At 59.4% G+C, this 12,175-nt stretch overlaps 1 protein-coding gene across 1 annotated transcript; it reads right to left on the bottom strand.

Moving 5' to 3' along the window:
• Positions 1–2,572: 2,572 nt before the first annotated feature.
• On the bottom strand, positions 2,573–11,866 carry TWF2 (twinfilin actin binding protein 2). Its single transcript, XM_055557927.1, has 9 exons — positions 11,721–11,866; positions 8,412–8,489; positions 5,709–5,887; positions 5,211–5,306; positions 4,887–4,991; positions 4,624–4,749; positions 3,836–3,986; positions 3,571–3,692; positions 2,573–3,167 (listed from the first exon to the last, which is right to left on the bottom strand). Exons 1-9 carry the CDS (start codon positions 11,743–11,745, stop codon positions 3,000–3,002), a joined length of 1,050 nt encoding a protein of 349 aa, XP_055413902.1. The 5' UTR covers positions 11,746–11,866; the 3' UTR covers positions 2,573–2,999.
• Positions 11,867–12,175: the final 309 nt, after the last annotated feature.

Genomic DNA, 12,175 nt, shown 5'->3' with positions numbered 1-12,175 from the left:
GAGCAGCCCTTAGCCCCAGCCTCCTCACCCAAGCAGTGAGTTTGGGTCTCCTGGCTCATGACTTCAGGGCTCAGTGCATTTCCCCAGAGCCACATGGGTGACTGTGCCTTTCACCCACCCTTGTCTGTAGCTCCCAAGCCCATGTTTCTCCCCATCACTTCCTCCCCACCTTGTCCCTTTCCCCGGGGTCCGAGGGCTGCTATCCTACCATGACAGGGAATGCGGCTTTTCCAGAGGGTCTGGCGGGCAGGTCGGGAGGCAGCTGCAGGGAAGGATGCTTGGCACCCACTTCCCGAGCCGACGGCTCAGAGAACAGAGGAAGTGAGAATTTTGTAATAACCTAGTAGCCCCCTTCCTCCCTAAGCTCATGGCAGGGGTGGGGTGTAGGGGACATAATGAGTCAGAGAGACCATTTGCATAGTCAGGTGGCAGATCGCTCCGTCACTCCTTCCTCTTTCTACTCCCCGCCCCCCACCCCAGTCTGTCTGAACCATCTGTCACATCCCACGTGGGCCTCACACCTGTCCTCTGGGAAGTCTGGGGAGACATGAAGGCCCAGAGCTCAGTCTAAGGTTGGCAAGAGATTGGAATTAGGAGCAGTGTCAGACCTGGTGGGGTATGCCTCAGCCTTCTCAGCCCCTGCCCCCCCAGGCAGCAGTCTCAGGCCTGCAGCTCCTTCACTGTCCTTTCCTGCCCTGAGGTACCAGTCCCAGAGCTCTGTGTGTCATGCCAGGCCTGGCGTATGGGGCAGGGGGCAGCACTGGCCTTGCCCAGGGTCATCTGCCCCTGCCACAGCGGCAGCTTCCTCCAGGAGCAGGCCCTCCTCTGCATCCCCAGAGCACCATCAGAGCACAAACCCCACTGCTGGATCAGCTGAGACCTCCTGGCTCATCCTCCCGAGGCTCCCCCCACAATCCTTCTGACCCAGATGATTGCAACAGATCACTCAGGCCCCAAGCCGCAGGATGCCCCGGGACCCTCAGCAAGTCCTGCTGGCTCCATGTTCAGAATCTGCCCATTTTCCCCCCGTGCCCCCACTTTCACATCCACCAGTCTGGTCTGAGCTGCCATCTCCTCCTGCCTAGACCAGTGCAGTTGTTACTCCTCAGGATCGCCCTGCTTCTGCTCTCAAGGTCCACAGTTTGTTCTTATTAGGCCCCTAAGTCACATTAGGTCCCTTCTCTGCTCAGACCCCTCCATGGCCCTTTCTGGGGTCAGAGCCACAGTCCACACATAGCCAGCAGGGTCCTATGGTATCTGCCTGCCCCTTGCTCCCTGCCCAGTCTCCAGCCACACTGGCCTCCTGGCTGTGGCTCGAACACATGCATGTAATTCTCCTGCCCCAGGGCCTTTGAACGTACTGTTCCCTGTGTCTTGAAGCTCTTTTTCCAGATACTCACATGGCCCCCTCCCTCACCCACCTTACATCTCTCGTCGCACATTACCTTTTCAATGAGGCCTTGTCTGATCTTCTTATAAAGCCCCTACCCCAGATGGAGTACTCCTGAGCTCTTTTGTTAACCTAATTTGTTAACATTTTTGTTTTGTTTGCAAATAAAGAGTTTATTTGAAGTGTTAGAAATTGCAATTCTGGATATACAGATTTGGGTAAAATGAAAGAGTATTTCAGGGAAGAGAAAGAGTTCAGGGGATCATAAAGGCAAAAGCCATAAGGTTGTTAAAAGTTGTCTGTAGGTGCTCAACACTTGCTGAATTCATGGGTCTCCACAGTCAGCTCTGGGCAGCATAGAGTGTTTCTGAGTGATGGCTAAGTGAATGAGGGAATGAATGAACAAATAAATAGCGTTTCTGGCGGGACAGGGCAGGGCTGGACATCTGCTACCCCTGCTTCTCTGTGCCCACCTCTGGGTGGGTGTCATGGCAGGCAGGCTCCAAGCTGCCAGGCACCCAGCTGGTGCACAGGCCCAGGGGGTTTGACAGCATGGGAATGATGGTGTTGTCTTCCTGCCCACTTGAGAACCAGTGTTCGAAGTGGGAAAGATCAGTCTGCCTTCTATGGGTCCTGGCTTGGGTTCCAGCTCCACTCCCTACAATTCTAAGCACTTCAGTAGAGGCAGAGAAAGGCTCCAGGGATGAGACACTGCCCTGAGTCCCAGACCAAGAGGCACTTTCCAGAAAAAGGACAGTGCCCATCCAGCAGTGAATCCATCATCGGCCCCATCCATCCCCAACCCCGCACTCTTCCCATCTGGGATAGCAGGGGTTTTCTACACACTTCTCAGAGGCAGAAAATGAAGTTCTGGCTGCTGCTGAATCCCAAGTCCAAGGGAGATCCCCCCAGAGCCCCTGGGACCAGAAACCTAGGCCATTTGGGACAAGAGAGGTACCCAAGGTACTCAAGAGGGGGCCAATGAGCTGACAGCGAAGCCTGCATATGTACACACGACACAGCTCTTCCACAAACCTGCAGCCAGGTGGGCTGGGGCTCCACCCAGCAGGACCACAGGCCCCTTCTGCATTGTGTGTGTGTGTGGTGGGGAGGGGTAGGTCTATGCCCAGGGCCTCCCCATACCCAGGGCCAGAGGTGGTCCCTCAGGGCCAAACTCAGCTGTTGATTTAAAAATATTTTATTCTTTAAAAAATACAGCATTCAACCATCTTGTCCTGCGGTGACCCCCTGTCCCAGCCCCAAATGACCTCACCCCTTGTGGCCAAAGGGTTCTGGGCCATGCTGGGGCCCTAATCTTAGTTCCCCTGGGGGCTTGGTTCACGCCAGTCCCCCCCGCAGCGCGTTGAACCAGCCGAGCAGGGTCCCCAGATGCCCTGGGCACAGGGATGATAGGCAGGGACAGCAGTGGGGGAGGGTCACAGCACCCCAGGGGCCCTCGAAAGCTGCAAGGATGTTCAGTTACCAGTCCTCCTACCCATAGGAGGCAACCCCCACCCCAGAGCCCGGCTGCAAGGAGGGAGGTGGCCGTGGGGGTGGGGTGGGGGCAGCCCCACAGTTCCACACGCCAGCAGGGCTCAGGTCCCACCACCTAGCTGTCGTCCCCATTCTCGCCGGGGCCTCGGATGAGGCGCTTGTGGCCCCGCTTGCCCTCGGGGCCCCTGGGCTTGGCGAAGGCCCGCTTGGCGAGGTGCTGCTTGGGGTGCACCTCGTCGTAGAGGAAGTCAGCCGTCAGCTCCGCTCCATCACCAATCTCGATCTGTGCAGGGCAAGGCATGGTTGGTCACTCCGAGGGTGCAGGGCCCTGACACACACCACCCTCGGTCACCCCCACTCCTGGAGCACCCCTTGGATCTCTTGCTCTCCAGCCCTAGGGTGTCCTCCCAGATGCCCACATGAAATGCCACCCCCAGGAGCACAGAGCTGGGGGCCTGCTGGTGGAAGGCCTTGTCACCTTCCACCTGCCTTCCAACTCAGGGAAAGGAGAGACACAGGTGTCACAGCTGGGGCTTGTCCAGGCCATCAACGACACACACGACCCCTTGGGTCTCAGTCTCCCCCTCCATGCAACAGGGCAACAATGCCCCCTGCTCTGCCATTGTCTCGGGACCCTGACATCCAACGTACGGGGTGATGACAGGGCCCGAGGGAACAGCACCCACCTTCTTGGCGATCTCCAGCTGGAAGTCCTGCTCCACGGAGTCGAGGAGGCGGCTCTTGCAGCTGGAGTAGAGCATGCGCTCCTTGATGCTGCACTTGTAGCCGGGCATGGAGTAGATGAACACTGTGGGGGATGGGGAGGTGAGCTGAGGAGGGCCTGGCACTCCTGCTGCCCCCACAGCCCCTGCAGGCGGCCCACCCAGCCGTGGGCCAGTGTGGCTCCTGCCCAGCCACTTGAGCAGTGGGAGCCCCGCCATGGCCACTCACCCACAGACTCCAGGGGGTCACCCTCGTGGGTGTGCTTGTAGAGGAAGAAGTGGTAGCGGGCGGCGTCTCGGGGCACTCGGGACGGCAGCTGGGCCACGTCCGTGGGCTCTGTGTGCACCAGCTCGATGGTCTCCCGCTCCAGGTCCAGCTTCTGCCAAGGGGCAGCAGGAGATGTGAGGGCACCGTGTGGGCGAGGGCCCAGGCCCACCCTCCCTGACAAGAATTCCCCAAAGTGGGAAGCCGCTGTCAGCTCCTCTCCCAGGGCTCCCCTCCCCGACTCTGAAGAGGCCACTCCTGAGCCCAGGCCTAACTCTGCCCCTTTGAACACTCTGCTAGAGAAGGAAGTCCCACCAAGGACGATGGACAGGTCAGGGGCGAAGGCCTTGACCTCAGGGAGGCAGCATCCCTGGGCCAGCCCATTCTCATGATGGAAGAGCCACTCTGAAAGGGGGAAGGCTGGACCACTGAGGCACTGGCTGGGGAAAGGCGGGTGATCAGGGGGGCTGCAGAGGGAGTCTGGGACAGGAAGGGGTTCAGGGCTGAGGGGGGAGCCAAGGGTGACGTGTGCACGCAGCATGGAGGGTGGAATGAAGGACAGTGTGGCAGGCGTCCCTGAGGGAAGAGACTGCAGCCACTACACACGGCGACTGTAGGAGGCAGGCAGGCATGGGGGCAGCCTGTTCCCATGGGTACAAGGGTGAGCTGAAGCGAGCTCATGCGTGAGGGCAGGAGCAGGTGGGGCACAGTGTACCCCAAGTGTGCGCCTCGGGCAGGGAACCAGCACCCACCAGCTGGATGTAGTTGATCGTCTTCTGTCTGAGCTGCTGAAGTGCCCGTTGGGCCTGCGGCTGCAGGGGGAAGGCCAGGCCCTGCAAGGTCTGGTGTTTGCTCTCCACGCTGATCTCTGTCTTCACCTGGGGACAGGTGAACAGTGAGCGAGGCCCTCACCTGCCCATACCAGGGGGTAGCCACGTGGGGAGTGCAGGCTCAGCCAGTGGGGCCTGACTTGACCTGGAGGCCTTGGGCTGGGACTTCTGCCCAGCGTGCCCACCTCGTTAATACGGATCTGCTGGAGTTCTCTTTCAGCCGAGGTCAGTGGGGCAGGCGCTGCACAGGACGACAGGTGCTTCTGGTACCCGGCAAAGGAGAGGTCATCCTGGCCAGTGGATGCAGTGTAAGTGAGCACCTTAGGATGGGCTGGCAGAAGCCCACTGAGCACCCCAGCTTGCAGACCTAGGACTCTCCCAGCCCTCCCTACTCATCCGCTGGCACCCACTTGCTCTGTAACCCTGCATAACACCCCACCTTCTGTGGGCCCGTGACCCTAGTCTGGTGGGATCCTGGTCTGGGGTGGTAGGGTGTGGGGTGCAGCTACCTTCACAGTCCCGAACAGCTCATCCTTGATGTGGCCGCCTCCAAACTCCTTCTTCACTGTGGCCCGTGTGGCTGCATATAGCATCTTCAGCCGCACCTGAAGGGCAGGGGCCAAGCCATGAGACTTCTCTCCAGGCAGGGCTGCCTGTCCAGGAGCAGGCAGGAGCCTCTGGGTGGGGACCAGGTCCCCTCATTGTGCCCACTCACCCAGCAGAGGGCGCAGCACAAAGGCGAGGCTGCAGTAGGGTGGTCCGGACAGCAGAGGGAACCCTCACCCAGCGCAACCTTTGCCTCTCAGAGCCAGGCTGACCGGGCAGGGAAGCTCTGAGATGCCAGGCTCCAAGTGCAGGACCTTGTCCCTCCCTCATTCATACTCCCTAGAGCAGGATCTGATATCTCCCCCTTTAGACTCCCCAGGGCAGCGCCATGTTATCTTGATCGGACCCAGCTTCCCCTCCTCCTCCAATCCCTAGGCTGGGCAGGAGTTCCGACGACTCACGGGGGAATTATCAGGTGACCAGGCGAGGAAGAGCCACTCGAAGCCCTGGGCATTCTGCGAGTCCAGGCGGTAGAGCAGGTAGCAAGGCTGTTGGGCATCCAGCAGCGGCAGGACGGCCCCGTCATAGTCCTGGTCCCAGCAGCCCACCAGCTCCCGAAAGGCGCCCAGCACGAGCTGTTCTGGGGGCAGAGGCCAGGTGAGCCAAGGAGTAGCCATGTCCCACAGCCACTTCTCACTGTGGGCCTTGGCCTCTGGAGGTGACTCAGACCCACTGACCACCCTCCCTGCCTTCCCCTGAAGCCTGTGACTCAATCAGTGTGTGAGTGAATGAAGGATTGAGGGCACCGAGCTGCCAGCCCAAGGCTGCTTCCTCTACACACACACACACACGCACATGTGGCCTCGAGAACATGCCAACAGATGACCCAACACAGACAACCGCACCAAGACACGCAGCCGTGTACCCACAGCCACCAACAACGCGGCCCCTTACAGATACCCACACCCCTCACCCCACTGGAATATACCCAGTGGACAGCCCCACTGTGCCTCCGGCCCCCTCCTCCCTCAGCCTGGGGCTCCAGCAGACCCCCCGGCACACCCTTCTCAGAATGAACATGCTTCGGAAGTACCGTCACAGCCTCAGGCCACAGGGATCTGCAGGCAAAAAGGCTTGTGGGAAAGAGGGAGACAGGGGCTCCCACCAGACACTGTAGAAACAGGTACCCTGCTGCCCTCCACCAGCTGTAGTCCCCTTCCCCAAAAGTAACCAATCAAAAGCAGCCAACCTCTTAATACCCAGGGCTGACCAGTCCTGCCGCCTTCCTGGCTGGCGCAGAGTGGCTGAATGGACACACACTTGACCCACCAACCCCCACCAGGCGTCTTGGTGTGGCACCAAACACCAGCCCATGTATGCACAGGCCCAGGCTGGAGGAAGAACTGGGGTAAGTGGACAACTACCACCTAGCCAGAGGGTACCAGCACCTGAGCACCAAGCCCCCCTGATGGGGACAAAGGGCTGGCTATCCAAGAGCGCCTACAGGCCGGGCCTGCCAGCCCATCCACCTCCCTCTGGCCTTGGCCTCCTCACCTATCCTCCCAGAACTCAGATAGATCAAGGCTGAAAACCAGCAGTCACAGGCTGACCAAGGCTGAAAACCAGCAGTCACGGGCTGACCAAGGCTGAAAACCAGCAGTCACGGGCTGACCAAGGCTGAAAACCAGCAGTCACGGGCTGACCAAGGCTGAAAACCAGCAGTCACGGGCTGACCAAGGCTGAAAACCAGCAGTCACGGGCTGACCAAGGCTGAAAACCAGCAGTCACGGGCTGACCAAGGCTGGGGAAGGCCGGGGCGGGCGGGGCGGGCGGCGGCTGGGCAGCAGCACCGCCAAAATTGTTTAATTTGTTGCCAACATTTTTCAAACTGGAAAGTCTGATGTAACAAGTGGGATTCCTGGCTCTTCTAGAAAAATCAGGAAGATCAAGCCACACTCAGATAGGCTGCCGGCAGGAGGCCTGGACCCTCTGGGGCTCCCAGGTGCCCAACAGCAGAATGCAGATAAGGGCCCACCGAGAGACTCCTCCTGCTCAATGTCTCAGGGATGTTCTGTCTGGGAGGTGACAGGGAAGGCTGAGGTCTGGGGTCCATGAGTTCATCTCTTTGGAGGGGTGCAGGGGGCTGACCTACCCCCATATCCCCGACCCGGCCTCTGAGGGCATCTGAATTTGGGGACCCTGGACACCATCCAGCAGAGCTCTAGCTCGAAAGCCTGGGTGAATTCTCGGTCTGGGCAGACCCAGCTTTGACCCAATTCAGCATGTGAACAGTCAGCTGGGCACCAAGCCCATTCAAGAGGCACCCAGAAGGGCCCACTACTGCATGGCTATCAAGAAGGGCTGGAAGGATTTGTGGGGGCCTGGCCCATTCCCCAGAGAAGGCGATGGCACCCACTCCAGTACTCTTGCCTGGAAAATTCCATAGATGGAGGAACCCATTCCCAGTTCTAGAGTCTGTACCCCTCACCTCCAGGGACAGTCCTGTACCCCAGGACTTCTCTACTCAGAGCTCCCCAAGCCTCAGTCTAATCCTCTGCCTCCCCAAATTCCCTCCCCACTTTACGCCTCAGCTCAAGCTCACTCACACTCTAAGCCCTATACCTCTAGCACCACCCCTTATGGAAGCCTCAGGTGCCCCAGGTTCAAGTCATGGCCCAGCCAAACGTGGAATTCCTTGGTCCTGCTCTCAAAGAGACCGACACAAGTTCGTTCTCCCCACAGCGAGGGCACTCCCCCTGAATAGGGCTCCGGCTTCTCCTTAGGAATCTTCCCCAGTCAGCAGCCAAGTGAGGCCAGGCCTGTCGACCACCCAGGGAGGTAAACGGCACTAGACACCGAGGGCAGTGCCTGGCCTTACTCACCCCTGTGACCCTGCCCTGCCCCGCCCCCTGACTAGGCCAGCAGATGACTACAGAGCCTCTGGAAAGGCTCGGCAGGACCCCTGGGCAGGGCTCTCCTTGCTATGTCCCCAGTTCCTGTGTAACAGGCGTAAGGACCATGCCCACCACCAAGGCTCTCCTACAAGGCACCTCTCATTTCCAGATGGGATACTGAGGGGCTGAAGGACAACGTTCCCCCCACCTCCCAGAGGAGCAGTAGGGTCCAGCCACCAGCCTGTCCTCTTCCCCACAGGAAGCACTCACCGTCCTCAATGACAACTTTGATGAGTCGCACAGAGCCAGCCCGCGCCTTGGCAAAGAACTCCTTCAGCTCTTCGGTGGCTACAAGAACAAGAAACATGGTGGGTGCTGAGCAGGCACAGGGAACAGTGTGGGCAGGGACACGCTCGGGGCGTGCTCTGTCCTGGGGGTCTGGTGGCGGAGCTGGGAGCCAGATTATATACGGCCCCCCATGTGACTGGGAACCTGAGACGGCCGCTGAACGCAAGCTCCCAAATTTAGCCAGCAGAGGTGGCAGGCAGGCAGCCTGCTGGCTGGGACGGCTCTGTTGACAGGGCACATGGAGAGGAGACAGCCCACCCGGGAATGGGATAGGCCAAGCCAGCCAGAATGAACAACTCCCACCTGTTCCCTGCACCCCAAGAAGGCCCAGCACAGGGCTAGCCTGGGACACACCCAGCATCCTCATATCCACAGACAAAATTACAGAAGCCCCCAACATGCGTTGACCACTATGTCTATTCACGCATACACACACACACACACACGGATACAGTCCCCAGGTTGCTAACAAATTCAGACACAGGCAAATGCAGAGCATGGCTAACAAATGTGTGCAGGCAAGTGGCTGTACACAGAAACACAGAGGTACACACTGCTGCGCACACGCGCATACACACACACGCCCAGCCCCATCCCCCAGCCAGGCTGCCTAACGCTGGGAGGCCCTGAAGAGCCAGGCCAGCCCTGGCTCAGTCCTGCCAGGGGGCGATAAACCTCCACCCCCAGGCAGCCAGGAAGAGGAGTGACTCTCAGGGACTCTCCAAAACAGACCCTAACTGTGGTCCCTGAGCCACAGAGCCAAAAGGTGACAGCCAATGACCAGGAACACAGCTGCAGAGGAGAGGATCATGGTCAGAGCTAGGGAACTGTGGAAATCTCAGATCCACTGGTGGTTCAGATGGGGGAGCAAAGGTCCAAGTTGGGAAGGACCTACTTGGGTCTCCAGAGGGCCACACAGGGCCAGGCCAGCATGACCTTGGGGCTGCCCAGGGGTCAGGAGAATTGTGTGGGAACACAGCTGGAGGGTTGAGGTCAGAGAATATTTATAGGGCCCGACTGGCAGCTCGAGGGTGGGTGCGGGGGGGCCTTTAGGAAAACAAACTCTGGTCATGTCCTCAGGTGCCCATCATGCAGGGTGACCGTGAGCATGATTCACAGGGCGGCGCTGTGTCCCACCTTCCAAAGCCACAGGGTGGGTGGAACTGCAGCTAAGCCGGGCAGGCCCTTGGGGTTGACAGCAGCATGGTATGGAGACATAGCCCCACTGAGCCAGGACAGATCTGCCCCTCAGTGGACTCCAGGCCTGAGGTTCCACCAGATGTATATGACCTCTGACCTCACTGAACCTCAAACTTCTCTATAAGATGGAGTTAATACCTCCCACAGCATTAGAGCCTGTCCTAATAACAATTATTCATTTTTATTCCTGCAATGACAGCAGGGCAGGCTATTACCTGCTCAGACCTTCCCCAAGGGAGAGGCTGACACACCCCTTCTAGTGTTACTAGGACAAAGTGACACCCCAGTAGCGGAAGACACATCGCCCTCCATGTCTCCTCAGCCACCATCAATAATCCAGAGGCCAGGCCTGGGACACCTGAGCCTCTATCATCAAAGATTCATGCCCCCCACCCGCACCCCTGCTGCCTTGCCTCCCACCCTCTCCCAGTCAGCCTCAGGTTACAGCCCTCTCCTGCCTGCTGTGAGGCAGTGGATCGGGACTGGCACCCAGGCAACCAGGGTGATCTCTCCTGCCACCTCCCCAGGCCAGAAATGGGAAGGGGTGGGCTGCTCCCAGGCAGAAGGAGGGCTGCCAGATTTCCCTAGGCAGGCTGATCTCAGTATAAGGGAAATGAGAGAGTGAAGGAGGGCCCAGGCCACAGGACCAGTCAGCCCAGCATGGGGCAGTGGAGCCCTAACCTCTACTCCCCTCCCAGTTTGAGGCAGCAGCAATGATCAGACAAAGGGGAAGGAAGGGGCAGGTCTGGTGAGGGGTTGTTCCCTTCCGTGGGGCTGAGTCATGAAGACGCCCCTCCAGCTCTTCTTGGAGAGCCCTGGCCCAGACCCAGGCTCCTGCTTTTTCTGGTCCTATGGGGTGTGGCCAGGGAAACCCTGTCAGGGCCAGCCACCAAGTGGCCACAACCGCAAGCAGAGATCCAGGTGGTCAGGCTGGTCGATGGTGATGGCTCCGGGCAGGGGATCCTGGTGTGGTGGGAGGAATGGCTGAGGGCCAAACCACTGGGCTTCTGGGCAAGCAACCTGGGCCTTTCCCACAGGCCAGGCAGCCCTCCCAGGCCAGTGACACAGGGGGACACTGAGGTCCAGATAGGGTCAGGACACCTGGCTCCTGGCCACTGCTTCATCCCTGTCCTGTGGAAGGAGGAATCGGGAGGAATTGCGGGAGGAGGAGGATGCTCTGGGCTCTGGGGTGGAGGACCTGGCCTGGAATCTCTAGGTCAGAACCTTCTTCCTTGCCTCCAGCCTGGAGCTGGGACCTTCCAACCCTGACTGGGACAGACTCAGGAGATCAGAGTGGAAAATGGCAGGGAGATCAGAGGTCAAGGTCAGACTGGCAATTCTCCACATCCCCACTTAGAAAACACCTGTCCCAAGGTTTTGCCAGCCTAGTTTGTGAGGGTCTGGGGAGGAGCCAAAAGGTCAGGACCCCCTCCTCACACAGACACAGCCAATAGGAGCCATACTGTGCATGTATTGAATCGAATGAACACTGAAAGGCACCCAGATTGTGCACACGCACACAGACACCCCCAGACATGTGCACACAGTCACGAAACACTGATCATGATGATTCCGTCATCGTCTGAAGATGATTCCAGCCGACAGTGTCCAATCAGCCATTAGTGCATGTGCGCTCGATGTACACAAGCAGTCAGATCCAGATGTGCATACATAGGGCTGTACCCACAAGACAAGTGCACATGCGTGCACACTCCCTCAGATGTGAACATCCGGGTACACCCACCCTGCGTGCTAATAGATGGGCACACACAGGCACATCCACCCCCACATGGGAACACAGACTCTTCCACCCCAGCTGCGCGCCTGCACGTACACCCACCCTCAACTATGCACAGTAAGTCCGCATTCCACCAAGAAATGACCACCCCAGGCGACTCGCGGCTGCAAAAGAAAACAGGAAGCTTCCCCAGGCTGATGCCGGGAGAGGAAAGAGGGGCCCGACAGTCAGGGAGGGGCCGCAGCCGCGAGCAAAGACCCTCGGCCCCCTGTCTGTTCGCCATCCGTCCTCACCGTGGATGCCGGTCTGATGCGCCATGACTCCGTGACCCGCTCCGCCCGCGCCCTCGGAGCCCTCGGCTTGGCCCCGGCCCGGCTTGGCTCGCTTGCACTCGAAGGAGAGGAAGGAGGAGGATGTGGTGGCGGCCGCCCAGACTCGCGCAGCTTCCCGGGCGGTGCCGCAGGACCCGCCCCCAGAGCGTCCCGCCCCTGACGGGCGAGGGGCGGGGACTCCGGGCCGCGCGTGCGCATAGTGGGCGCTTGGTTCCGGGTGGGCCTAAGACTGGGGATGGATCGGATTGCACGCGCGCTTGCGCGTGCCGTCTGTGACCGAAAACAGGTCCAGCGTATAGCTGAGCGTGTGTGTCTGTGCACCCTGATCCGAGTGGCCTGGCGCTGGGGCGTGCACGTGAGTCCCAGCCAGGTGGGTTTGCAGGTGAGGGATCCGCGCTTACCCCAATTGGTGGCCT

The sequence above is a fragment of the Bubalus kerabau genome, chromosome 20 (assembly GCF_029407905.1).
Source record: "Bubalus kerabau isolate K-KA32 ecotype Philippines breed swamp buffalo chromosome 20, PCC_UOA_SB_1v2, whole genome shotgun sequence".
Classification (NCBI taxonomy): Eukaryota; Metazoa; Chordata; class Mammalia; order Artiodactyla; family Bovidae; genus Bubalus; species Bubalus kerabau.
The sequence above is the reverse complement of the archived record's forward strand: the minus strand, read 5'-3'. Positions and strand labels throughout refer to the sequence as shown.